This window comes from Cyprinodon variegatus, unplaced genomic scaffold (genome assembly GCF_000732505.1).
Source record: "Cyprinodon variegatus isolate N-32 unplaced genomic scaffold, C_variegatus-1.0 Scaffold1004, whole genome shotgun sequence".
Classification (NCBI taxonomy): Eukaryota; Metazoa; Chordata; class Actinopteri; order Cyprinodontiformes; family Cyprinodontidae; genus Cyprinodon; species Cyprinodon variegatus.
The window spans coordinates 108,977-135,268 of NW_015151457.1; the positions used below are offsets into that span (position 1 = coordinate 108,977).

The 26,292-nt window shown below is 39.4% G+C and overlaps 3 protein-coding genes across 4 annotated transcripts; 1 reads left to right on the plus strand and 2 right to left on the minus strand.

Moving 5' to 3' along the window:
• Positions 1-1,432: 1,432 nt before the first annotated feature.
• On the minus strand, positions 1,433-4,194 carry nsa2 (NSA2, ribosome biogenesis homolog). The gene is made up of 6 exons (XM_015399313.1): positions 4,050-4,194; positions 2,675-2,862; positions 2,442-2,592; positions 2,177-2,356; positions 1,898-2,090; positions 1,433-1,690 (listed from the first exon to the last, which is right to left on the minus strand). Exons 1-6 carry the CDS (start codon positions 4,050-4,052, stop codon positions 1,623-1,625), a joined length of 783 nt encoding a protein of 260 aa, XP_015254799.1. The 5' UTR covers positions 4,053-4,194; the 3' UTR covers positions 1,433-1,622.
• Positions 4,195-4,372: 178 nt separating this feature from the next.
• Positions 4,373-12,657, plus strand: gfm2 (G elongation factor, mitochondrial 2). Its single transcript, XM_015399314.1, has 20 exons — positions 4,373-4,650; positions 4,736-4,820; positions 6,806-6,851; positions 6,952-7,049; positions 7,131-7,256; positions 7,347-7,435; positions 7,517-7,605; positions 7,699-7,759; positions 8,420-8,605; positions 8,686-8,766; positions 8,841-8,989; positions 10,006-10,146; positions 10,251-10,350; positions 10,443-10,629; positions 11,366-11,442; positions 11,521-11,659; positions 11,744-11,917; positions 12,072-12,187; positions 12,260-12,442; positions 12,529-12,657. Exons 1-20 carry the CDS (start codon positions 4,609-4,611, stop codon positions 12,655-12,657), a joined length of 2,298 nt encoding a protein of 765 aa, XP_015254800.1. The 5' UTR covers positions 4,373-4,608.
• Positions 12,658-17,625: 4,968 nt separating this feature from the next.
• LOC107100721 (torsin-1A-like) lies at positions 17,626-24,778 on the minus strand. Of its 2 annotated transcripts, none has more exons than XM_015399310.1 (5): positions 24,475-24,778; positions 21,851-22,116; positions 21,598-21,773; positions 18,541-18,668; positions 17,626-18,440 (listed from the first exon to the last, which is right to left on the minus strand). In XM_015399310.1, the coding sequence occupies exons 1-5, from the start codon at positions 24,671-24,673 to the stop codon at positions 18,196-18,198; spliced, it is 1,014 nt and encodes a 337-aa protein (XP_015254796.1). In that variant the 5' UTR covers positions 24,674-24,778; the 3' UTR covers positions 17,626-18,195. The 2 variants fall into 2 exon arrangements, with proteins under 2 accessions (XP_015254796.1, XP_015254797.1); XM_015399311.1 differs by lacking the exon at positions 24,475-24,778 and adding an exon at positions 24,028-24,325.
• Positions 24,779-26,292: the final 1,514 nt, after the last annotated feature.

Consider the following 26,292-nt stretch of genomic DNA (forward strand, 5'->3'; position numbering starts at 1 on the left):
TGACGTCATGATATGGCAACTCCACTTGAACACTACAACTAAAAAACTACATTGCGCCTGGCAAACGTGCTATCAGAGTCTATTTTATTTAGTTAACGGTGAGCGTTTGACACTGTCATTTATTTGACTAAATACCTATTATACATTAAAACACATCCCATTATTAATAGGGACACACAAAAGAAATGCAAACTAGTTTCTCCCAATGTAAATAAATGACATACATGCACACACGTGCTCTCACCTAAGGACTATTTAGAAAAGCCAGTTAACCAGACAGCCATCTTTTTGGAATGTGGGAGGAAGCCAGAGTACCTGGAGAGAACCCAAACATGCACGAGGAACATTTGAACTCCAGAATTCAAACAGTCTGAGTGCAAAAAACACAAAACAACCACCAAGGGTGGGTGGATGGGGGCCCAGGAAGGAGGAGAGCAAGGAACAAAAACAAAAACCAGAGTCAAAAACAATAACTACCAAAATTGGGCAACAATGAGTCTCTAGTCTCTCATTTACTGTATTACTTTAGGTTGAGGATTCACTAAGAATGTGAATGAATATTTGTATATATGGATGAAGTACAAACTGATGGTGAAAATATTCCATGAACCAGGTTAATGTTTTGCAATTTGACTTTTGTTTGAAAAAAAAAAGTAAGGTTGATTTTTTAACATTTTGATGCAAACTAAATTTTATATATTACCTGCAAATGTGGATCTAAATTTACAAAAGCAAAAAAATACTTTTTGACAATTTAGTCCAAATCATTTTCTTGGGAAAACTAGAATGAAAAGAAAAAAAGTAATTGAGAGGTTTTAATGGTCAAAAAACCTTTTTGAGTTTTAAACCTGACCCAAGATTCCTGTTCAGTTTGATAAGAAGCCGAAGCAAAAGAACATCAACACTTTGGCATCCCTGATGTTAAGGCTTTTAATCTAGGCTAATCCAATGCAGATTTTAGGTCGGTTTAAAACAAACTATTACTGTGCAATACCACTAGCTGCAAATATTGGCATGCATGTTGCACATGTTGCTTTTAGTTGAACTCTGAATTCAGGGCAACACTGAGAAGGTAGAATTGAAGTAAAAGCTATTTTCTCAAAGGGGATTTCCATAATTTCCAATTTAAATCCAAAAGGAAAGAAAAAATGTGAGATTTACAGGATATTGCACAATAAAAACAGAATATTTTATTTCTGAGCTACACCACCTAACTCTGCTAATATCAACTCTTAAGTGGCTTTAAAAAAAAAAAAAAAAAAAAAAGCTTTTTCTAACCCATCTTTAAAAGCTAAAGTACAGATAAAGCTGATATGAAGGAAATTTAAACTACGGTACTATAAAAAAACTATGTATCAAAATCTTGGGATTTTTATATTACGAGGTAATATTGCAATCATATTGTTACATGGAATTCACAAAGGCACAAAAGTCAGGAGAATATCTTATTTAATCTCAAGTTTATTATCAAACATTTATTCCTTTCAGAGTGTCTCTTGTTGCAGTAGATGTTGCCAATCACAGCTCCAGCCTTCTTCCCAACAGCTCCGCTAATGTAGCTTCACTGTTCATCGCATCGGTGACACCAACAATCCTCTTGGTGTTAATAGGAATGAAGAGTCTTATACCAGAAGAACTGCATTAATACAGCCATCATTCTCTGGGTTATTTGTCACCTGGGCATATTTACCTAAGAAGAAAAAAATAAATATATTTAATCATCTACATTTAGTAGAATCTATTCAGAAGTGGGGGAAGGTTTCCGTTATAAACTACTTTTTTTCAGAAACCCTGTGGTCAGTTAAAGGTGCAATGTACCCCATAATAAAGAGACAATCCATACAATCAAGCTGTCCTTTGCTAGTAAAGCTTGAAGGTACTGAAATGGAGCACTCACCCCAGATGACCTTTCCACCTTGTGTAACCAGGCCCAGCTCGCTGACATTGACTTCTACGACCGTTCCCTTTGTGATGACTCCCAGAGAGGTGTAGAGTGGTGACGACGGGTTCTTCTTAACGCCCAGGATGGGAAGACAGAACGTTGCTTTCAGTTCTGGATGTGTGACGTGAGCCTTTTTAAAACGCAGACCCTAAAAACAAAGACAGAAAGAAATGGGTGACCAATTACAAACCATGAAATCAAAACATTTCTATTCACACTGCACTGTGGGCTTACCATGGGTCTGATGAAACGCTCGTACTTTGGAGGTTTTCTTGTGAAACCGTCACCGACAAAGCAAACTTTAGTGACCATCCTCTTCCAGGCTTTCTTTTGTCTCTTTCCAGTCCGGATGACTTTAAGCACTTCTGTTTCTCCTTGGGCGCGAACCTTTGGCAGAGGCACCTCCCACTTGCCCTATAAACATTATGTCAGTTTAGCACATACAAGTGTAATAACCCTACAACAAATCCAATCTAACCAATTTTTAAAGGTCACTTACAGCCTTTTCTTTCCTTTTCTGTTTGATCATGTTGGAGAGGACCTTAGCACGAGACTGTCCTTCTCTGTCCAACAGGTAGGCTGGTACTGCTCCTTCAGGGGTCTTATCATCAGCCTTCTGCTTGGTCTTCCTCTGCTCATGCATTTTGATGCTAAAAACAACAAAGGCCAAAAATGATTTTCGAAACAAGAAACAAAAAAAATAAACGGCAACAAAAAAGCAACTTTTCTCACGTCTTTTTCATCTGGATCTTCTCTGCATGTCTCTGTTTGTGGTAAAGCTTGGCCTTCAAGCCGATCATCTTCTTGGCTTTGTGGGACCGTTCGTGGGCCTCTCTGCTCTCCTTCTTCCGTTTCCTTTCATGGTGGTCCAAGCGGTAGCCATGCCGCTTGCGATGTAACTCAATGTGCTCGTTCTGAGGCTGAAGAACAAAGTGCAGAGTTGGATAATTAATCTAAATTTGAATCAGGACTGAAGCGAACCATTTACTAATTAATTTCAAGGCTTAATATGTAAAAAAAAAACAAAACAAAAAAAAAACACTAATGGCCTCTTTAAACAATTATTGCCAAGAGCTCTGTACCATTTTAATGAAAATATCCCATTCTTTTTCTTGTCTGTTATAAATAGAACTTTTTTTTTTATTACTGGTATCTGAGTGCCAGAGGTTTCAACTGTGGTAAGCCTTTCAATGTGCTACCACAAAAAAAAATGTTATAGCAGAAAAAAGGAAAGATTGTTGGGTAAAAAAAAAAAAAAATACAACACCACAAATAATTCATTAACCCTTTGTAGACACAACATAAAGTAAAACAGTGTCAGGCGGTTGGATAAGTTTAAAAAAAATCAGCATAATTTTTGTTTATTATGAAGACAGTTACTACACAATCAAGTGGCAAATGCATGGGATTGATTTTGGGTTGTTGTGCTTTCTTGGGTTCATGCAAATTATCTTAAGTAAACTAATTCCTTTAGTTGTAGATAAAAAAAGCCTTCTATCAGTCTAGTTGTGAGTCAACATGCATTAACTTTTTAATAATTGATGGGCCATAAACAGATATCTTTAAAAACTGATTTTTTTTTTTACAATAAAGCAATGTGACTTGCTCAGAGCGCAAGATGATTACACATTGGAAATACATAGATTGTAAGATCATCTCATTAGTTAGTTATTTTTTTAATATGAAAATCACAAATTATTTCTGGTTTGCACAACATCAAGCGATTTGAAACAATCAATTAGCCCTTGTTTTACAATACTTTTTTTTATCTTCAAAACCAAACACTGGTAGTTTAGTTACAGTCGGTAACGGATCATGCTATGTCAAACTGTGGCCCTAAGAACACGAGAAGCTAGTAACATAGTCACACTTTTAAAGTAACTAAGCCAAAACTACGAAACCAATTGTCTGTTAAAAATTTAAAGCAGAGAATGTAATAAATGTAGACATTTAACAGCAGAACATAATGTGGATTTGAACAAAAAAGGGCCTCGATGAGAGCAGTCTGTCCTGATTAGCACATGCGGACCAGAGCTAAAAGCTAGCTAAAGCGTTGGATAGTTTGCCAACAACGGATTAACAACATTTAAACGATCGTCTTTCTTACCATTTTGTACTTAGTATGATACTTGCTCCAGATATTACGGTAACGCTGGTTTAAATAGGTAAAGACACGGTGTTTGTTGGTGTTTTTTCTTCAGGCTGGGGGTTTTCTGATGTTGTTTTCCCCGGAGCCGACACTTAGAGGAAGTGCGTCACTGCTGTGAAACGACATATCCGGTTTTTCTTTTCTTTTTTTCGTAAAACATTCTCTACTGAAACAAAAGGTTTCCATTACAAAACAAAAAATATATAATAATAAAAACAAATGTTTAAATTTAAACAAATTTATAAAAAAGGTGAATTTACTTTTAAAGTCGGAACCAATGTCGGTAACCTAAGTTTTCCAGGGGATGTATTTTGGGGTTGTCTCTAAACGTGACTTATGTGTAACAGAAATTATTCTCGTCTGAAGGATATTTTAATACTTCTCTTGTCCAGTTTTGTTTATATGGACATTTGTATTTCGTCCGTAACAATTGAGGTGATTATTCTTGGTCCGGTTTCCTTCTGCTTAAAGTCGCAACAGAAAGAAATTAAAGAGTTTTTATAACGAGGCAGTAAAGATGCCTGTGGGAGCCTTACAGACGCTCAACAGGGTCATTTGGGTAAGACACGTCGTATTTCTTTATAAATATGTTCACATATGTCTATAATTACGGGTTCGTTTAAAAAAAAAAGCGTTGTCCACAGGGAAGATGTTTATTGAAAGCTGGATCACAGAGCTGCAGGTGTGATGTGAACTGGCATTTAAGAAGATTTCATGGATCTCCTAAAGGTGCGTTTCTCTAACTTGGCCCGATTAATCAAATTATACCATTCATTAAATATAGTTTTAGTTTTGGAACTGTTGAGCCAACGTTTTATGCCAGTATTTCTGTCAGAATGAGTAACATGATTACATACACATGTATAAAACGACTTATTTGGATTTCTTCTATTTGTTTAAAAGTCTGGTCTGCAGTTTTAAGATTAAGGGCAATCCCTCTCACTGAAAATTGAAGGAAGGTGAAGAAAGAACTTGTATATTAGCATTATTTCATGCTGTCACTGCATATTTTAATTTACTTTTATGTGGTAAAGCAGCTGATAATATAGCTGTGAATCAGGGGCGTCAGCTGACCCAATACTATGCAGGGGCACAGTAGGGCACTAAAAGAAAAATATTTTGCTTGCACGTAAAGATCGAAGTGTGCAAGCAAAACATTTTTTGGACAATTATTTATTTTAAAAAAAGCATTGGCACAGATAATTAATGCAAGCAGGGGAGCAAATATTTTATAGCACTTATTTATTATTATAAAGCGTTATAAATAAAATGCACAATCAGATTGTTATTTTCTGCATCATGAATTATTTACCTGAACTGAACTGAATTGAATTGAATTGAATTGGCCCACTTTTGAACTTAATTGTATATCTCTAATCCACTACTGATGAAGGCGCAATTTATCGTCATTAAATATCTGTCAACAAACTGAAAACCTGAAATGTTCAACTGTGAAGGAAAAACAAAAAACCCTCTACATACATACATGTCTTTGTTTATCATTTCTATTTTGCTATTGTTTCTATTTTGCTCACATGCTTTGTGTGTGAAAGTGTAATTGAAAAGAGCAGATAAAATATGAACACCACCAGCCTTCAGCTGGAAGCGCTTTAGCATCCAGCCTTTGGCAGTCCAGGACCACATGTAAAATAGGATGTTGAAACCCCTCCGCCAGAGGGGTGTGACTTCAGAAGGGAGTAGTTCCAGTTACATCAGCGGCACTTGATCACAACATCTCCATTCTCTCCTCACTCATGAACAGGACCCCAAGATACATGAAATCCTCCACTTGAGGCAGGAACTCTACCGTAAGGGCACAAGGCACCTTTTTTCTGTTTGAGAACCTTGTCCTTGGAGGAACTGATCATCATCCTGGCTGTTTCGGACTTAGCTGTGAACTGGCATTGCATGCTGTAGGTCTGGGAAGGAGGGAGCCAGCAGAACCACATCATCTGCAGAAAGCAGGGACAAAATTAGTTTGTCCCCAAAGCAGAACCTCTCTGGCCATTGGCTGCGCCTATATATCCTGTCTTTAAAGGTTATGAAGTAGATTGCTTACAGAGGGCCGGAGTCTAACATAAACTGGGATCTGGTCCAAGTTAATGCCAATATGTAGAACATGTTCTGCTTGTTTTGTTTGTTTGTTTTGTTTGAGAATTGTTCTCACTGTCCCTCTTCCCACATTCTCTAAGTTCACCAGGGGTCAAAGTAAGCTTGAACGGCTCAGTATGGTAGATTGCTAAATGTTCCCCTTGCCCTTTTTCTTTCTGAGAATGTTTTTTAATTACTCCACAGTCATATTACTTGGGGGTGTTTTGACAAATTATTCCAATACATTTTCCACAACACACTTTTTAAAAGTTGTAGTAAAGTATTTTAAAAACTGTTTTTCCATTTTTTTTTCTCCACTTCATATGAAAGCATGATAAAATTGAATGAGGTTTGTCGCTGTGATGCAATAACATGTAAGATGTTCAGATGTGAGAAATAGTCTTTAAAGTCGCTTTAAGGGATACAGCATTTATGCACTTTACACACATTTTTCAAGACATTTTATAGATTTTCTTTTCTCACTAAGTTGTGATGTAGAAGAAATCGCACTCCAGTTCTTGTGCTGCTTTGATACCAAATTTAGCCTTTTGTATATATGTAAATCTTGATTACCTTATATTTGGTCAAATGCTGATTATTTACAATCATGCTTACTGTCACAGATGACATCAAGTCACTGCGGGCGGTGCTCAACCCTGACATTTCTAAGTAAGTGGGGTTTTTTTATTCATTCAGAAGTCGCTGTTGGTGGTGATTTTCTCGAACTTTATTAGTGTGATCAGTGTTGAGATGTGGTGTGTTTCTGCAGGATCCGAAACATCGGAATCATGGCTCACATCGACGCAGGAAAAACGACCACAACAGAGAGGATGTTGTATTACTCTGGCTATACGAGAGCATTAGGAGGTGTGTGCAGACAGCAGCTTGTAGATCTCTGTTTTCCATATTTAACATGTTTGCTTGTGCATACCATTTTCCTTCCATCAGATGTGGATGATGGAGATACAGTTACAGATTTCATGGCTCAAGAGAGGGAGCGTGGTATCACCATACAGTCCGCAGCTGTCACATTTGATTGGAAAAATCATCGTATCAACCTCATAGACACACCGGGTAAAGAAGAAAATAAATTTTTTTTTAGACCTGAAATATTCGGATGAAAGAGTGAAGGAGCAGCTATGAGTGAAGCTTTTCTGCTTTCAGGACATGTTGACTTCACGTTGGAGGTGGAACGGGCGCTTCGTGTTCTTGACGGGGCGATAGCTGTTTTTGATGCGTCTGCAGGCGTGGAGGTTAGGAGGCAGTTGTTTTTTTTTAGATACATGCTTATAGCAAATTCGTACGGTACATGTTTATATTAAAATTCCTAACAGGCTCAGACTTTGACGGTGTGGCGGCAGGCAGAGAAGCACCACATCCCCTGTGTTTGTTTCCTGAATAAGATGGACAAGCCTACAGCAGAGTGAGTGACTCACAAAGCTCAGATTCTGTAAATTATGGGTTTTTTTTTTTTTTTTACAGTATATTGAAAATTAAGCCATGTTTGTTTCCCCAGCTTACAGTTCTCAATTGAAAGCATTAGACTGAAACTGAAAGCCAACCCAGTCGTCCTGCAGGTAGGCTTTTTTAAAACGCTTACATCATCTTCATAACAAGGTTTTTTTTTATATACAGATCTCCTTATACTGTCATGTCCAGATTTTCTGTTTGTTTGTTTCTGTAAAGCTTAAATTTCTTTCTCTTTTATACCAGGCAGTTGGACAAGTTTAAAGAAAAACATAAAAAGAAAAGCTTCAGAGAGCCGTAGAAATATTGGTCAAATCTCTTGTAAAGATAACAAAAAATTCAACCCAGTTTTATCAATCTCAGTCTTTGGTTTCCTTTGGAAATACACTTTATTCACGTCAATGTGGCCACTGTGTCAGCAGCCTTGTTTCTGTTACTTTGACATTGGCTACAATGCAGCTTGTCACCAACTATGTGCTGTAATGTAATATCCTTTTACATTGATCATATCTGCCTTATATTATGATGACAAGAGAAGATAAGTAGCTTTAAGTACCTTAGGGAGTTTTTAAGGATGCTAATGCCCCAGTACTATGAGTATATACTTAAATTATTGCTCAGATCCATAACTCATTGTACACATTTGTAGCTCAAATTCATCAAACTAAAGCAAACTGTTTAGTTTTAGCAGGGATGCAGAAACTTCCTTGCTAAACCTGTTATCTTAGCGAGTTTATACTGATTGTTTCTCTTAATTCATCACTCTATAGTTCCCTATTGGCAGCGGGAGGAACTTCACAGGCGTGGTTGACCTATTGACCAATCAGAAGCTCACGTGGAAGCCAACATCCACACGGGATGATGGACGAACATTTGAGGTCAAACATCTCGGCCAGTCTGATGATCCAGAACTCTTGCAAGCTGCTAAAGAGGCCAGAGCAGCGCTTATTGAGCAGGTAAATGCCCCCAAGTATGCAGCAACAGTTAGCTTTTAGCTACAATGGCTTCACATGAGGCTTATTTTCTGAAATTCCAGGTGGCTGATCTGGACGATAAGTTTGCTGAGCTGCTGCTGACTAATTATGGTGACAATTTTGATGGCGTTCCTGCAAACCTAGTGAGTTTTCCATTGCATAGAGCCAGATAAGGCTTTCTAAGGCATCATTACATCTGGGTTTAATGTCCTTTCAGCTGCAGGAAGCTGTGCGCCGAGTGACCCTGGCCCGGAAAGGCGTACCAGTGCTCTGCGGGAGCTCGTTAAAAAATAAAGGTGTTCAGCCTCTGTTAGATGCCATCACTGCTTACCTGCCTAATCCCAACGAACGGCACCATGACCTGGTGTGAGTTAACATACAAATCCTATAATCCTTCCACCGTCGTCACCCTCACTGGCACATATATAACATTTAGCTAACACACATAGTATGTGTTAATTTGCTTAAACATAAATTGTAAAAAATAAAAAATAGCTTAGTTTAATGCTATGTATTATTTAAGTGTTTTAGCCTCAAAACACTGGTTACCAAAACAAAATTGCTAAAAAGGAAGTCTGATGATTAAACTCCAACTTAAACCAGTTACATCTTCTTCATGTTGAAAACCTTTACTCTTTTACTGAATGGTGTATTTATAAATCAGTACAGTTTTCTTAGAAATACATTTATATATTGTTAACCTTTTCTGAACATAAAACGTTAAACGGTTAAAAAAATATAGTTTTCACATTTTTCATCCTAAATGCTTGATATTCTTATAATTGAACAAAAAAGGAGAGGCGGGGGGTTATTACCACACTAGGAGCATTATGAACCCCCCTTTTCTCAGTTTATTTTTGGACGTGCAAATTGGGGGTTTTTTTGGGCTGCACACCTGCCCCTCCATAGAGGCAAGAGCAGGTAGCTAACCTGCCGAAGAGCCTACCCCACCCGCAGCCAAGCATAGCTATTCCGGGCCCCCACATCCATATGGTCCTCTCATACCCATGGCTGCCAGGCAATCACAACCCAGGTAGTCCACCCCTCTAGGCCGAGCATGGCACGCCAGCCAGCCAAGCACAGGTGCACAGGCACCCCCCCAGCGTTCCCCCAGCTAACTGCAGGCATGGACGCTCACAGGGCCAGGGCAGGCAGACCCACCCCACCCCACAGGCCTAGATGCATCTGGGTAAGAAGAAGACTGACCTACCTCCAGTACCCTGAATATGCACACCCTGATGCCCTCAATATATGTATGTGTTGGAAATGTTATAAACAATGTTGACTAAGGTGTTTATTAAAATTGGGGGTATAGGCCACCACCAGTTTTTTTTTAGAATGTTTTCCATTTTAATCAGATATAATGCCATTGGTCCTGACAGATGCTGGTACAAAGAGGACCTGTGTGCCTTGGCCTTTAAGGTTCTCCATGACAAGCAGCGTGGTCCCCTGGTTTTTCTACGGATCTACTCCGGAACTCTAAAAGCACAGACAGCAGTCCACAACATCAACCGGAACAGCACGTACGTCCTTTCCATCCCACCTTCGTCTGATCTGACATTTAAAGCAGCCGCAGAGTCATGAATTCTTGTTAAAATGCAAATTGAAAGAAGCCTTTTGTTTCCAGGGAAAGGATGAGCAGGCTGCTGGTGCCCTTTGCTGATCAGCACGTGGAAATCCCCTCAATGAGTGCAGGGAATATCGCCCTGACTGTGGGACTCAAGCAGGTAGTGCTTCATGCATCAAAAGAGGGATTTCTATATTTTTTTTTAACTGTTTGGAATTCAGAGGCTAGTGATGTTTCCTACATTCACACCAGACTGTCACAGGAGACACCATCGTCTCCTCTAAGGCGTCAGCAGCTGCTGCTCTTTGTCGAGCCCAAAATGACAGCGGGGTGGGGAAGAAGCGAGGAGGGCAGGCCGACATCATCCTCTCTGGAGTGGAAGTCCCTGATCCCGTCTTCTTCTGCACCATAGAACCCCCAACCATGGCCAAACAGGCGGGTCGGTGCTGTAATTACATTGTTATAGGAGCAAAAATGTTAAACATTAAAACCACATGCTACCAAGAAAAATAAAATACGACTTTGGATGGGAATACATGATTGCTCACATATTAAGAGGGGTCTGCCCTCAGACCTGCACTGTCAGGACCCTTAACTGCAGACCTGCACTGTCAGGACCCTTCATTGCAGACCTGCACAATGCACTAATGTTGCACTTGGTTGCACAGACCTGCACTGTCAGGACCGGAAGTTTATTTTGGGCGTTTTATTCGGAGCATGTATTTAATCCCAGGTTTAAATGTAAATCCTTTATTGTCCCACAATGGGGAAATGTAACCCATTCCCTTGGGGAGCAGTGGGCTGCCATTGTGCGGCGCCCGGGGAGCAGTGTTGGAATAAGGGTCTTTCTCAGGGACCCAGAGTAGCAGTCTGTAGGGGTGTGTTGGGCTTGAACTCAGAATCTCTGTGACCCAAGCGCAAAAATCTAACCTCTAGGCCGCCACTCCCCATTTCTTCCCCTTTTCAGGAAATAAACATGTATGTAAAATATTTCCAGTGTACTAGCTTTTATTTTACTTTGAAAGGCTTCAAATAAACTTCCGGTACCTGCCAGCAATTTTGTTAAATAACGGTGTAGATTATCATATTGACTTTTAATAAACTTGACTCCTTGGTGTTTATCTGCACCCCAGTTATTTAAAGTGTCCAAAACTTTTTGTTTTGATTACTAAAAGATCTGGAGTTTGCGCTAAACTGCCTGCAGAGAGAAGATCCCAGCCTGAAAGTCCGAGTTGACCCTGATTCTGGTCAGGTAATACGCTTTTGGGTTCAGCTAAGGCTTCGCTTCCGGCAGTGAGTTGATTGAAGCTCCTGTTCTTCGGGTCCTCAGACTGTCCTGTGTGGGATGGGGGAGCTGCACATCGAGGTCCTCCATGATCGAATCAGACGAGAATACGGCATTGAAACGCAGCTGGGGCCACTGCAGGTGGCCTACAGAGAAACTATTCTTCAACAGGTCTCAACTACGGGTACGGCTTCCCATGTCTGGCTGTGTTCTCTGGTCGGTTCTTAAAGGCTAATGCATGAACTGCTCTGCGTTTTGACTCTTTTAGACACACTGGACCGAACCGTGGGGAGCAGAAGGCATGCTGCATCAGTGAATCTGACCGTCAGACCGGTGGACATGGCCTCGTGTGAAGTAGCATTTACAGAAGAACTACAAGAGCAGATCTCACCAGAAATAAAAGAGGCTGTGGAGAACGGAGTACAGAGCTCATTTCTGCAAGGTAAAAGTGGCCTTAAAGAATGTTTCCCCCTGAGCAGAAGCAGACTTACCGGTAATTGTCCTCTAACTCTGGACATCAGGTTGTCTTTCTGAGAGAAATGTTCTCCATCTACATTACTTTATGCTGAGGGCCAAATCTGTGCTTCCTTCTGCAGGCCCGCTGTTGGGTTACCCCATGAAAGGCGTATCCACTCTGATCCATAGCATTTCTGTGGAACCGGGGACGTCGCCGGCCATGGTGTCCGCCTGTGTGTCCCGCTGCATGTTGAAGGTAAACCTGGTTATTTTCTCATGTTAGTACCACTGCCTGCAGCCCTGTTAACAGCCTCACTGTGGGACGCAGGCCCTGAGGCTGGCAGGAGGACAGGTCCTGGAGCCCGTCATGTCCCTGGAGGTGACCCTTGGAGAGGAGCACCTCAGCTCCGTGTTGGGGGACTTGGCCCAAAGACGGGGGACAGTGAGAGACATCCAGACTCGTCACGACAACAAGGTGCTGCTGGCCACTGTGCCCCTGGCTGAAATGATGGTGAGATTTAACATCTTCTGAATAATAAATAATCTGTAAGATTTCTCTGAAAATGATTCATTAATTCATCTTTTCACTCATTGAAGGGTTACTCCACCGTCCTGCGAACTGTGACCTCTGGAAACGCCACTTTTTCCATGGAGCTGGACGCCTATGAGGCCATGAACCCTCAGGAGCAGAGCGCACTTCTTAAAAGAATGTCTGGCCTGATGTGATATTTATTGTGGAAAAACATTTTTTAACATAAAAAAATAAATAAATAAAAAAATAAACTGCTAAACTCCTAATGTGCTGCAAAGAGTATTTGCACATTAAATAATGTGACTTTATTTCCATTAAGCTTTTCCAAATAATTACAAAAAACACTAAGCCATTAAAATATCAACATTTTTGAGTTTGTGGAAACATTCTCAACAAAAAAAGGTGGAATATATTTCATGTCACATAAAATATTATTTCAGAAACAGATTCAATAAGTACGGTTTTCCTTTGATAAAAACCTTTGAACCCATCTGACTCCATGCTCTGGTTTAATCGCCTGTAAAGCGCCTTGAAATGACGCTTCGTGAATTGCCGCTCTGTAAATCAACCAAGTAGAATTGATTTACAATGTGAAACTTTGAAGATGAAGCTTCTCATTTGATTTCCCCAGTTTACAACCCAAGCATAAGGTTGACTGTAAATCACAAACAAAAGTTTTGTATGTAAATATCTTTCTACTCTGGGCCTTTTTTTTGCCCATTTTATTTGTATTTACCCAGGCCCAAAATAATTTACTTTCAATTTTTTATTTCCACTTCATCCTAGAGGAACTGTATGTGAGTTGATAACAAGATGAGCAGTTTAGGCAATGTACAATATGAGAAATGCCTTATAAATATTAGTTTTTGTGGAAAATAGATACAGGCTTAAGAGGCAAGGTTGATGTACTTTATATTTACATTTAGTGGAACTATATGATCATGCTTATATAAATCCTTGACAATTTCTTCCTAATTTTTTTTTTGCATTTGGCAACAAGACAGCTTAAGGTAAGGTCTTATGAAGTCGGATGGGACTTCAATGATGCTTGGGGAGTATTTGGGAGTTAGAGCAGCGTGCTTGTGCTCTGAGAAGGTTGCAAGTACGGGGTTTGATCCCCACAGCCTCCACTCTGGGTCCCTGAGCAAGACCCTTAACCCAACACTGCTCCCGGGGCTCCACACAATGGCAGCCCACTGCTCTCCAAGGAGATTGGTTAAATGCGCCTATGAATCCTGTCTTTAAAGGTTATGAAGAGGACTGCCAACAGAAGGCAGCTCTGCTGGAGTCCAACATACACTAAGAAATTGTTAAACTTAATAGCAATATGCAGCCCACACTCCTGCTCTGTTTGTTTTTGTTTTGTTTTACTTTTATTTGGCATCTATACATTATAAAGGGTACAAATACAAACCATAAAAACATTAACAGAATTCATAACATAGAACAGAAAACATAAAGAAAGAAGGAATATTATAATGGTATAATAAAGGAGAGGGCATTTATCAAGATTAGGTTTATCTAAAGTAGGAAAGAAATTTACTAGTAGTTTTTTTCCAAATGATTATTTTTTATTAGATTTTTACGTCATTCTTTCATTGGGATATGAATGGTTTATACTTGAAGAAACTGTGTTTATATAAATAAAATGTAGCTAATAAAATCAAATTTTTGACACCACATTCCCTATCCACTATTTTCACAACTATACCAAATAAGAGCTCTTAAGATCTAAAGAAAATTCAATTCAGTTTATTTATATAGCGCCAATTCACAACACATGTCTCTCAAGGCAATTCACAGTTCAACCAGATCATACAGTCAAATTTATTCAAAGTTTTCTATCTAAGGAAAACCAGCTGATTGCATCGGCTCATCCAATCCAAGGCAATTCTTCACACTAAGCATGCTTGTAGCGAAAGTGGAGAGGAAAAACTCCCCTATAACAGGAAGAAACCTCCAGCAGAACAACGCTCAGCGTGAATGGCCATCAGTGAGTGCGCCTTCTTCTGTTCCGACCCTTTAAATCTGTGAAAGGGTGGAGTCAAGAGTAAAAAAAATATGCAAGTACTCTAGTGGCTGGAAGTTTGCTGCCACTGGCTGGTGTTTGAATGGAAATGGCCATTTTGAACTGCTTCTACTGTATAGCAGGGTGTTTGCATGTTACAGGAGGCACTGAAAAGCTAAATTTTGAGAATTATTTTTATCTTGATTGACAATGGCAGGGTTTCACTACCAACTAACAAATTCATTCTGTCCTCCTTTCCCAACTCATTCAGGTCAGACAAATTGAATCAAACTAGTTTTGTAGAGCAAGAAAACACCTAGAGGTTTAGTAGAGGATGTTTTTTCCAGGTGGATAATCAAAATAAGTGGTTCTCCTAAGTATCAATCGTTCTGGTGATGTTTACATAAGGCCGTCCTGCATGCTCGTCCCCATTTTCACTTACCAGTGAGAAGTAACAGCTTGCTGAGAATTACCTCCCCTCTCGCACAACAATGAGAAAACGGATAGAAATATGATTAAAAAGGAATCTTTTAAAAATATTCCTAATGTTTAATCAGAAATTATATAGAATGTTGTTGATAGCAAAAGTGGAAAATGCAGAGTGGTGGCCTAAAGGTCAGGGCATTGCACCTGGAATCCAGAGGTTCTGAGTTCAATTCCCACTGACTGACACTCTGGGTCCCTGAGCAAGACCCTTAACCCCAAACTGCTCCCCGGGCTCCACACAATGGCAGCCCACTGCTGCCCAAGGGGATGGATGGAATGCAGAGGTGAATTTCTCCAGAGTGAGATCAATAAAGTTCAATTATTATTATCCACTGAGCAGAGAATATATTCATCGTCACAAACGTGTCTCCATACAAGTAGAAATCATATTCATTCGACTTTATCTGTCCACCAAAACTCTAAATTTTAGGGCATTCATGCATAAGAAATATCATATACGGTACTTCTCGGCATATCACCGATGGTGAGTCTGACATAAAGGAAAAATTGCAAATCTTCTTTCGGAAAGTAAAGTTGTATAATCAATGCAAAATTTTAAACAGGGCGTGCACGGGGAGAAATAGGCTCCTGCACGCTATCACGCGTATTCAATAGGCGTTCCCTCTGATGAGCCGGTACAGGCTTGTGCATGTTTTTTGGGGGTTTTTTTTAATTGGAGAGGGCAGGTATTCCCAAAAAAATCACAAAACTCCTCCACTATACCTTTAACAGCGGTTGTCTTGATATATATATATATTTATTTTATTTGCTTTTAATTGGGATTAGAGTTGAGTTTTAAAAGACACTGAACATTTCAAAATTTTAGGCCCAATTTAAGCATTTAATAAAAATTAGAAAACATTTCAGTGACCACTTTTTAATTAATTATAGGTGAGCCAAGACAAAGTATGTCAGATATAAATCATGTTGGAAAGGACCACATTAATGTTTTTAGAAAAACTGAAACATTTTTCCACTGTAAACTTAATTTTCTCTTTACCTATTGAGGCCTGGGAAACCATAAAATCAAGTCTTTTCCAGACTACCTGAGATAAAAAAAACAAAAAAAAAAACATTTATCTTAAATGGTAGAAAAAATTGATTTAGAAATGTCTTTTATCAAATGCCCATTAAATCATTTTAAAAAATAATTTCTTTTAAAATGTATTATCTGGTGTTTTTTTGGGTAGAATCTTTCAGTATGATAGAAATGTATTTTCTCCCAGCATTAAAACTTCCTATTTCTGCCTTCCTTACCATCCATGTTCATTTCAAGCTATAAAAGAAACCAGAAACATTAAGTAGTTTTCATGATTTAAAGTCAGAGGAAATAACATGGCTTGCTTGGCTGCGGAGGTGAAGATGTGTCTTAAAGTTCCTTATTTCAGTGTATGAAAAAATAGATTTATTTAAAAATAAGCTTATGGGTTAATTCTGCCTAAAATGACCTCCTGCTGCATCTTCTAGACAACATGAAGCTGCACCTGGCGGTCATTCTACACAAACTGATCATTAGACAACTTCCCCAGCAGCCTCATGAAAGTTTCTAAACATCAGTTCAACAAATCACCTTTATTATTAGGGAGGTTTTGTTTATAATCAGAGAGCTTTCTATGTGCTGCAGCAGTTTGCCTTCACATTCAGAGGTTATATTTGGCAGTCATACAGGAAAACATACTTTTGGAGCTCATTCTTCCTTCCACCCATTTAAAAGTACAATACAGTCTCTCTAAAACGCATACACACCATTGTTTGTTTTGGATTATGTTAAATTGTGAGAAATCCTTTTGAGAACCATTTTATTTTTTTAAACAATCTAAAAAAATACTTAAAAGTGGAAAAATGGAAACATAAAAAGCTGTAGTAACTTTTTTTCTGTAAAACTTAACAAGCTTGTGTTTTGATTGAATGTTTGTCTTGAGGTGACACATCCAAACTCACAAAGAAAGGACTTATATTTTGGTTAAAGTTCAAGAAATCTGCACTCAAAAAAATAATGCAACCGCTTTTGGCCTTTTTCTTAATCATATTTAGTTACTTTAACACAATTGTTTTATTTTCTACCCTGATAACATGAAACAATTGTGTTAAAGTAACTAAATATGATTAAGGAAATGCCAAAAGCGGTTGTATTATTTTTTTCAGTGTGTGGAGTCACTGAGTGCTGCTGTCAAACCCTGATAAGAGTTGGTGGAACTTTGCCAAATTAAAGAGGGCAGACTTTACAAATCAATATGTTGAAAAGGTTTTATTTATAGGATCATCCAAATAGGCTAAACTGGCTTTTTTTCTCCCTTTCCTTATTGCTTTATTTTCAGGACTCATACATTTGGGCTGCATGATGTCAGGAAAGCTAATCTTGATGGAAAAAATGTGTTTATACTGGGAAATATTTCCATCTCAACAAGATATTAATGAAAAACTTCTAAAGCTTTGCCACCTAAAACATTCAACAGCAAGCTGCACGGTTTATAAGATCAGTTCATTTATTTAAGACTCGATTCCAAGCAGTTTTTTCTGATAATTAAGTTGCGGCTTTACAAAATCCTGGCGTTTTACCGAGGCTGTGCTAACCCTTTGGGTAAAACACTGCTGTGCTCTGATTGGGAAACACTGAGCCCACAAATAGACTTTGTGTTTTTAAAGACAGCGGAAAATAAATCCTTTCAGACATATTTTACTCATAGTTTTTGCATTTTTTTTTGTAAGATTTAACAGTAAAATAGAAGAAATAAGGTGTTTGTCTTTTTAACAAATGCTTTTCTCTATACAGCCTCGTTGCCCTCACAACAGAAACTATGGCTGCTTGTGGTAAACAAACTGCACTGGATGCTTAATCCTTCTATTAAAAATGGAAATTACAATTTAAGGCAGTTATTTCCTGTGGCCCCATCCACATTAACACAGAGATGAAGAACAACTCCAAAGGGAAAAGGTTCCCCTGACAGGAAGACATCAGAGGCTGGGTGCATAAAAAACATTGATAAGGCTCTTTAACCAGCGACAAAGCATCATTTTCCAATCATTTGGTGATTTTATTCAGCTGGCGTTGAGCTCTGCGTTCAGTGTAAGTGAAAAAGGCCTCCTGATATCTTGATGGCCACAAGGTCAGACAGAGAAACCTCCATAAAACTCTTCAGCCAGACTGGCCTCCTGATTGGAGTCAAATGTCTGCAGGGTTCTTGTCATTTAAAAAGTGCTCATAGTGACTCTTCCTCATGTCCTTCGGATGCTCACATTATATGTAGAAGTCCAGCTTGCTCTCTATCGTTTTACAGCCTTTGACAGAGAACACTCTCTCAGATTTAGGGAAATAGACCAGATCTTGGGCCACCTTGTCTGCCACATCGTGGTTCAGTGGAATTTTTCTGGCTTTCATCTCGGCCAGGACGCACTGGACCACGTGTTTGTACTCCAGAGGCAGGAAGGGAACAAAGAAATCCACCAGGTTCTTGTCGATCAAAGTTGAGCGAAAGAAGCCGCCTGCAGGGAGAGAAAAAAAGGAAAAACACTTTCAGACACAAACAGTCGAAGGGATAATTGATTTTTTTTTAAAACATACGCTGACAAGGCCGCGCCTTACTTTTATTGTTGTTAAACACCGACAGAGAAAGCGCCATTTCCAGGTCTTTGAGCTCGATCTCTTCTCGTTGTTTTCCCTCTCTCCAGAAATCTAGAGCCGTCTCGATGATACCGTCTCCTCCTGCATTGCTGTGCAAAGCAAAATAGAAATAATACATCTAGATTTCCCTCTTATTGCATCACAGAGAGCAAAGTAATGTGAGATTTCACTTACAAACGGCTGCAATTTAAAATGTGACATTGAAGCATATTAAAAGCATAACTACAACTAAACTTTGAGACGTTCAGACTCAATCTAAAGGTGCGTTCACAATGAATGTGAGACCTGTGAAAATGTCACCAGTTCTGTCTGCCTTGAAATTCGCCTGGCCAGTGAAAGCATTTTGCATGACAGGTAAATTTGCCCAGAGGTCGAAAGGCTCCTACGTCAGGATGCAATGTGCAGGATGTTGGTTTCACCTCAACATGGCAGAAATGGATTTAAATACAGACTGGCAGCGCTGTTTTTAACTATTGAAAGCTGAACAAGGCTGTCACCAGATTTCCACAGATGGACCCAGTATGGAGAATACAACAACCTCCTCCTTCAGAGGGTAGGTCTGGTTGACAGGTGCTTTCAGCTGTACTTTTGCCGATCTGTGACCCAGTTTGGGGCCTTGCTGTCCCACATTTGGAGACAAATCACCCTGACAACAGACTCACACAGACTCCGGTCTTACCGTTGCGGTGCGGTGGGTGCGGCGCCGCAGTGATTCCAAGTCATTAAAAAGACGTAAACCTCTCTCACCGGCTGCTGAGCTGTCCGGCTGCGGTTACCGAGACACTCCGGCGCTGCAGAAAATTCCGCAAGAAAGCTATCCTTGCGGCGTGCCGGAGCCCTCCGCAACAAGCTCTCGCAAATATCCTTATTTGGGCCGTGGTATCGCGTGAAGTTACGTGAACTCAAGTGAACTTCTGTTAAATCTCCGGACCTGTTGCTGGAGCCGCAGAGCCGCACCGCACCGTAGTCAAAAGGGCGGTGTGAGAGGGGGTGTGCGGGAGTTGCGGTCTCCGTCGGCTCGGTAACCGCACCGGAGCCAGTGTGAGCAAGGGGTTACCGGAACAAATGTAAACAAAAGCTTTGATTTTTTGCTTTGCTTGATTCGAAGGCGAGGCAGCAATCAAATTTAGCCAAAATTGCACATTTCCTCTCCCTAAATTCGGCACCTTCTCTCTTCGCTCCAGATCCGCCCTCTACAAAGAGATGACACCTTCACTCAAACTGCAAAATTCGCATTTGGCCTCAAAGTTCCTTAACACCTCTAAATAAAACCTAGCACAATGTGGAGATCTTTCAAGAAGGGCTAGTTTATAAAGTCCCAAGCTATTAATCAGAGCTCTGTTCAATGCCTGATCTGACAAAAGATGGAAGTATCTATCACACAGCAGCCAACCTACAGAGACATAGCCAACCTAAACTGAACAGTCAAGCATGGAGATCAATAACTACTTTGGAAACTACTGCAGCAGCTCTCAGGAAGCAGCAGAGAGCTAGCTGGGAGAATTTTTTAGCAGGAAAACTAATCATTAGTTGCTGATGAAGGTTCTCAGTCATCCAGGTCATAGTCATTCTGTAAAACTTCAAAAATATCCACTGGACTTGGTTTCCAAGATTTGAAGACGTTTCGCCACCTCTCCAGGAAGCTTTCTCAATTCAAATGTCTGGATCCGCCGTGAGTTTGAGTATTATATGGACAAGGCCTTGTATTGCTTGGAAACATGCAATGGTAACCGATGAATGGGTCGTTTAGTTCCATCGTTAGCCTGTAATATCTGAACCTGTCTATGATTCTAGGGGTTGGTCGTTAAAGGGGGGGATTGCCATTAAGGGGGGGATTGTCTCCTGTAATACCTGAAACCTGTCTATGATTGTTAAGGGTTGGTCGTAAGGAGGTATTGTTCACCGGCTGGAGCGAGTAGGTCCCTCGTCCAGTGGATATTTTTGAATTTTTATGGAATAATCATTAGTTGCTCCTCACCCTGAACATGCCACCCCTACTGTGAAACATGGCAGAGGTAGTGTTATGCAGTGGGGATAAATTCTTTAACAAGAGTAGGGAGGTATGGAGCAGAATATAGGGCAGTAAAAGAGGAAAAACCGTTAGAGATCAGATAAATAGTGATAATGACCATTAATATGCAGTTAAATGGAAATGGTTTCAACGGCCTAATTTAAGTCCAGATCTAAATCCTAAAATGCAATAAACTAATGACTTTTAGGGCTGTTTTAGAGTTTTATATAAAGAAGCATTATAGAAAATATATAAAAATCTCTGTAATTACTGAGTAAAAATAAAATCACTTAAAGTATCTTTTCTCCATAAAGTTAAATGAATCCGTACCCCTCTTTGTACATTTTTTTCCCCTAAGTAATGGACCTTTCTAACCATCCAACCATGTTCTTTAAACCCCTTAAACTTTTTAAAACATTTAGATACAAAAAGAAATTTTGTTCAGTTCAGCCCTCAAGACATTTTCTTTCTTTCTTTTTTTTTTTTTAAAGATCAGCAGTGGTAAAAGGTAAGCAGCATTGACAAATGTAAACATACGACTGTATATGATTTACAGATTTCAACATTCAGGGTTCTTTCAACAGTCTATAATTAGAGCATTTTTTACAGGGTTTTATGTCGTTTATGTTCTAAAGAAAATATTCCTGAAATGTTAAATTGGAAGGGTTAACACACGTAATAATAATAATAATACACGTCAACAATTTGTAGAGGATTCTGTTGTGGGCTCTCTTTAGTCTTTCTGAGGCTTTTATTTTGTTAATTGAAATTATATCATGTCGACTAAAATTGAGAGATATATTATGACAGAAGATTTGGCCTTTTCATCCAGCTCTAGAAGTTGTGTGTTAAAATATTCAAGGATCTTTATAGACTATGGTCAGAAGTAGCGGTTTCTCAGATAAGCAGGAAAACAAAACAAAAAAAACAAGATTCACAAATTTGTTGCAGAACAAAAATTTACCCCGCCAATACAAATAATCCAAAAATGCAAAGCAAACGTCTACCTGAGGAAGACAAAGATGGATTTCCGATAAGAAGCTCCATCCAGCTTCTCATAGTAGTCGAGGTATGGCTTTATCCCGTCAATCAAGCCTGGGTGCATTTTATCCATCTCATCAAAGATGAACATGGAGCGCTCACAGTTGGTCACGTTGCCTCTAATCCACTGCTGTAACTGTGACTGTGAACGAGAAATTAAAAACAAGTCAGGCAGCTGATCAGGACGGTGAAGAGCCAGAGATGCTGGGGATTTGTCACCTTGTAGGTAGCAATCTGTTCTGCATGTGGGAAGTGAAGGGTGGATGTAAACACGTGGACAAAGCGGCTATGCATCCCTTCGACGTAAACGCTTTCAGCGATAAGCTTGCTCACAAAGTTCTTCCCGGTGCCGGTCCATCCGTGAAGAGACAGCACCAGGGGCTTCTTCGGGTTGTTGTTGCTCATGAAGCCGTTTACAGCTTTTAAAATTATGCGGGACGCGATGTGCTGTCCGAAGAGCTTGCTGTCCAGGTCGCTCTTCAGCCCTGGAAAATGTACAAATAAAGGTCATCAGGAGGGATAGCGGCTGAAAACCAATAAACGTGTGACCCAAGGTTGGTAGGAATCCCACACATTTGTTTCCCTTAATTCTTGATGTGATTCCCATTTGATAAAATCTGCATTGTAAGTGATAACAATGATGATCCTACACATGAAATCAGAGCTACAATAAAGGCTGGTTTAAATTCCAGCCTTTCAGGGTCAGTGTCCTTAGAACTGCACAATGATGGAGCAACGGCCTCTTATGATTCAGGAGTGCTGGTCCAGGGACAGATGCAAAGGTTACAGGACACTATTCCTTAAAGGTGCAGTAGGAGATCTTTTCTAATACATTTTTTACCATGTGGTCTAAAGATCTCACCACAGTCGTGTAGCAAGCAGTAAAATAGAAGGTCTGGAAATAAAACTAAAATAAATGGTCCCAGTGAGAAATCACTGAATAACCCCAACCAATCACACGATTGGTTCCTGACACGTCTGCTTGTCCCTCCCCCCTGTGCGCGTTCCCTGACACATGAACTAATTGAACCCCCAATGCTCGTGCAGGACGCCAGTGTTATGCTACTTGCACACCTATGGTGACCAGATTCGGGTTTCTGAAAATGAGGACACTTTTTTTTTTAGCCTGGACAGTGGCGGCCCTGGGGTCGACCAAAATCCTGGAGGATTTTGAAATTCCATTTCATTTTTTTGGTATTTAAGAGTAGGGCATGTCTGATAAAAGAGGACGTCTGGTCACCCTATTCACACCTAAAGCAGCAACAGCAGCAAAAATGCTCGTGCTGCTTCATTTTTTATGCTTCTACAAGCTTAATTCTGAAGCATTACAAGCTTAATGCGGCTGAAAACACCATTTCTTCTCCAGCTGCGCTGTTTAAAAGTGGGTCTGATGCCGACAGATTTCGGCATTTTAAGTTAACTTAGGCGTTAAAAAACTTTCAGAGGAGTAATCATAGTGCTCTGCATCATCAGTGCTGCTCTGGCTGCTCTAGATGCGCTGCAGAACGCTGCATGTTCATGTGTTTTGAAGGCCTGGTTTTGAGGGTTGGTCTGAAGGGAGAGGCATGGTTGTGTATGTTCAAAAATATAGCTTGCTGGAACCGTTTTTCCAAGATCTCCCACAACATCTTTAAAGACCAGAGATGTTGTGCAGTTTAAATGGCCTAGTCAAAGTCCGAATCTAATTTGACAAAAGAACCGTTGGTAACACTCCTAAACATGAGATCTGTGTCTTTGGTGCAGGGTCATTCGAAGTGCTACCACGGCTGACCTTTGACCTAAAAGAGTAAGACTTCATGTACAGTAAAACCGACTTTTGCTGCATTTTTATGTTAAGATCATTTTGAAATCTGAAAAAATGCCGAAGTGATGAAAACACTAAGAAAAACAGCATGAAATCAAATATTAAATAATAGGGCATCTTATATGGTTGCTAGGGTTGCCAGGATGCTGAACTCAAAGATGTGTTTATGTGTGCTGCTGTTTTTTTTTTTAAATGAAAACTTTTTGAAAATTATTTATCTGATTAGAGTAGATGGGAGCATCTAACCCCGTGTGTCACAATAGCAATCAACAATCTGATACAATCAAATAAATGAGTTATGCATGTCCATAGCAGGCACCCTTACAAGCAGTACACCTTAATACACAAACCAAACGAGATATTGGTCATTGTTTTTTAAAGTTAATGGTCAAAACGTGTATTCTATAATCTTAAGCTGTAAATTCAATCATAAAAACATATCTTGTCGAGGATCATTAAATATGATCAGATGAATCAAGATGTGTCTACAGTTGTTATCTACAGCATGTAGAAACGTTGCCACATGTGCCACAAGAAGACGCAGCTGAACAAATACAAACATTTCAGGGTTTTAGTTTTCTTCCAACCTCACCTGTTGTGTTATAAGCTATCCATTTCTGATCGCAATTCTCCTGGAAGTATTTGTAGATCGTCCGGCCCAGCGTAGCCCCGAGACCGACTACCAATGTTGTTGTGAACGGATCGAAGGCGTTAACCAGCCCGCTGGCTGTCAAAGAGACATGGAACCAGAAACATATATGCGCCACTTTCATTGTCAGATCCGGCGGTTTGTCTTCAACATGAGCCGTTTCTTAATAACCAACGGCCAAAAGTAAACCGCGGTAAACCTGCAGAAAAAAAGAACTAGCTTGGTTTGCTGTGTTTCCGCGTACGTAACGGTCACGTGATTTCGAGCTACGTTCAAAACACCTACTGGTTGCAGAGTGGTTGAAACTTGAAGCTTACAAGTGTTAAACACATAAAAATAACGGTTATGTATGGCAGTCGTCGCGGCTGTAGTGTTTGTTTGCTTGCTTACTTGTTTTATTGAAGGATATCCATTCGGGTCGGCAGCACTCGTGGAAATAGAAGAATATGTTCTGGTATCTCGCTAAAATCCCGGTGAGAGCCGCAGCCATTCCCACAGCGATGGTGGTGCTAATGGGCTCCAGCGCTTCTGCCACACCGGAGCAGAGAAGCAGCCAGAGAAGCAGAACGTGCCGCTTATTCGGCTGCATTTCAATAAAAGTTACGTCGTATTTAAACAGAGAGGCGCAAACTATTATGGCGAAATGTCTCGGTGGGGAACTGGGTTGGTTGTCAAGTTCATGACGTCATGGTCCAAAGGTGGCGGTTCTTCTTCATCTTTAAGGGAGCTCACATGGTTTTACTTTGAAGGGGCGCACAGTTTCCTGTTTTAATCTGAAACCCCGAAGTTAAGAAATAAAGATTAACAGGCATAATTGACTGCTATATGTATCCCTTATTTTCAGAATTGATCATTTTTTGGGCAACTTTTGCTTCTACTCCTCAATTTTTTATTTTTTTATTTTTATTTTTTCAGTTATCTCTACTTTCTACTCCTTACATTTGAAAAATAGACTCAAAAATAGAAATAGATAAATAATAATAAATAGATACATAAAAAAAGACTAATTAGTTATGTTTTCATTTTAGTTATGGCCTGTTAGTATTAAAAAAAAAACATAAAAAAATTTGTTCATCCAGACAATATCTTTGTGATTGGACTCAGTGTCGCACCAACTTCTTATTCGCCTCATACCAAAATAAACAGTTTTCCAGATGATGTAAAGTTAAATTTGACACTGCTACCATTAGTTATAAAACCACAAAAATGATGAGGAACTTATCATCCAGAATGGTAGAAAAAAGTTCCTTTAATAGGGTGGTACAGTAACCAATATGAGGTGTAAAGCATCTGCCCATAACATTTTTTCCTGCATTACTTTTATACTTTAAGTAGTTTTAAAAATTGTACTTTTACACTTTTGCTTGAGTAAAACGTTTCAGTTAACAATCTTACTTCTACAAAATTGTTTTTAAACAGTAGGATTTATACTTTAGTAATAGGCCTATATATTATTACTTCTGACACTTCTGCTGGATACACAGAGGAAGGCCGTGTCCCCACAAAAGATTAGGCAATAAAGCACCGTCTGGTATCATTTGGTGGCAAAAAAAAACCTGTAGGAAAAAAATATTTTTAATCAATATTTTCTTTAATTATGAATAATACTTTTTCAGGGTTTTTACTATTTTAAAACAATGTTGACTGAAAACTTTTTTTTTTCTTGGACTTTTACTACTTAGAAGCTCACAGTAAATTTCTAAATCAGAGGGACAGGATGTAAATATACCAACATTATGATTATAATTCATTTAAAAAGTATAGTGCAGCCCTATAAAGCCTGGTGTTTTAACAGAGATTTGTAAAAATAGTAGGTCAAACACAATTCTGTGCTGTGATTGGCGAAACCCTGAGCCCACACAAAGACGTTTTCCTTTTGTGTTCAAACACAGTGGAAAATAAATCCCTTTAATACATATTTTATTCCACTACAGCTCAATCAGATTACTAAGTTATCTCTTCAGGATGCCATCCAGTTTGGAAAGAGGTATAGCAATGGGTCACTCATTTGATTAATCTGGGTTTGACCAGGGATACATCTAAGAACTGTAGGACAGTAGATCTTGAGGTTTTGAAACCCCTGGTCTAACCGATCTCTGATATGTGCTGAAGATTTTTGGAGGCCTATCCATGAGGCCAATGTTGCCTTTTCTTTCTGCATTTACATAATAAAAAAAAATGACACATATATAACTAAATGTCACTCAA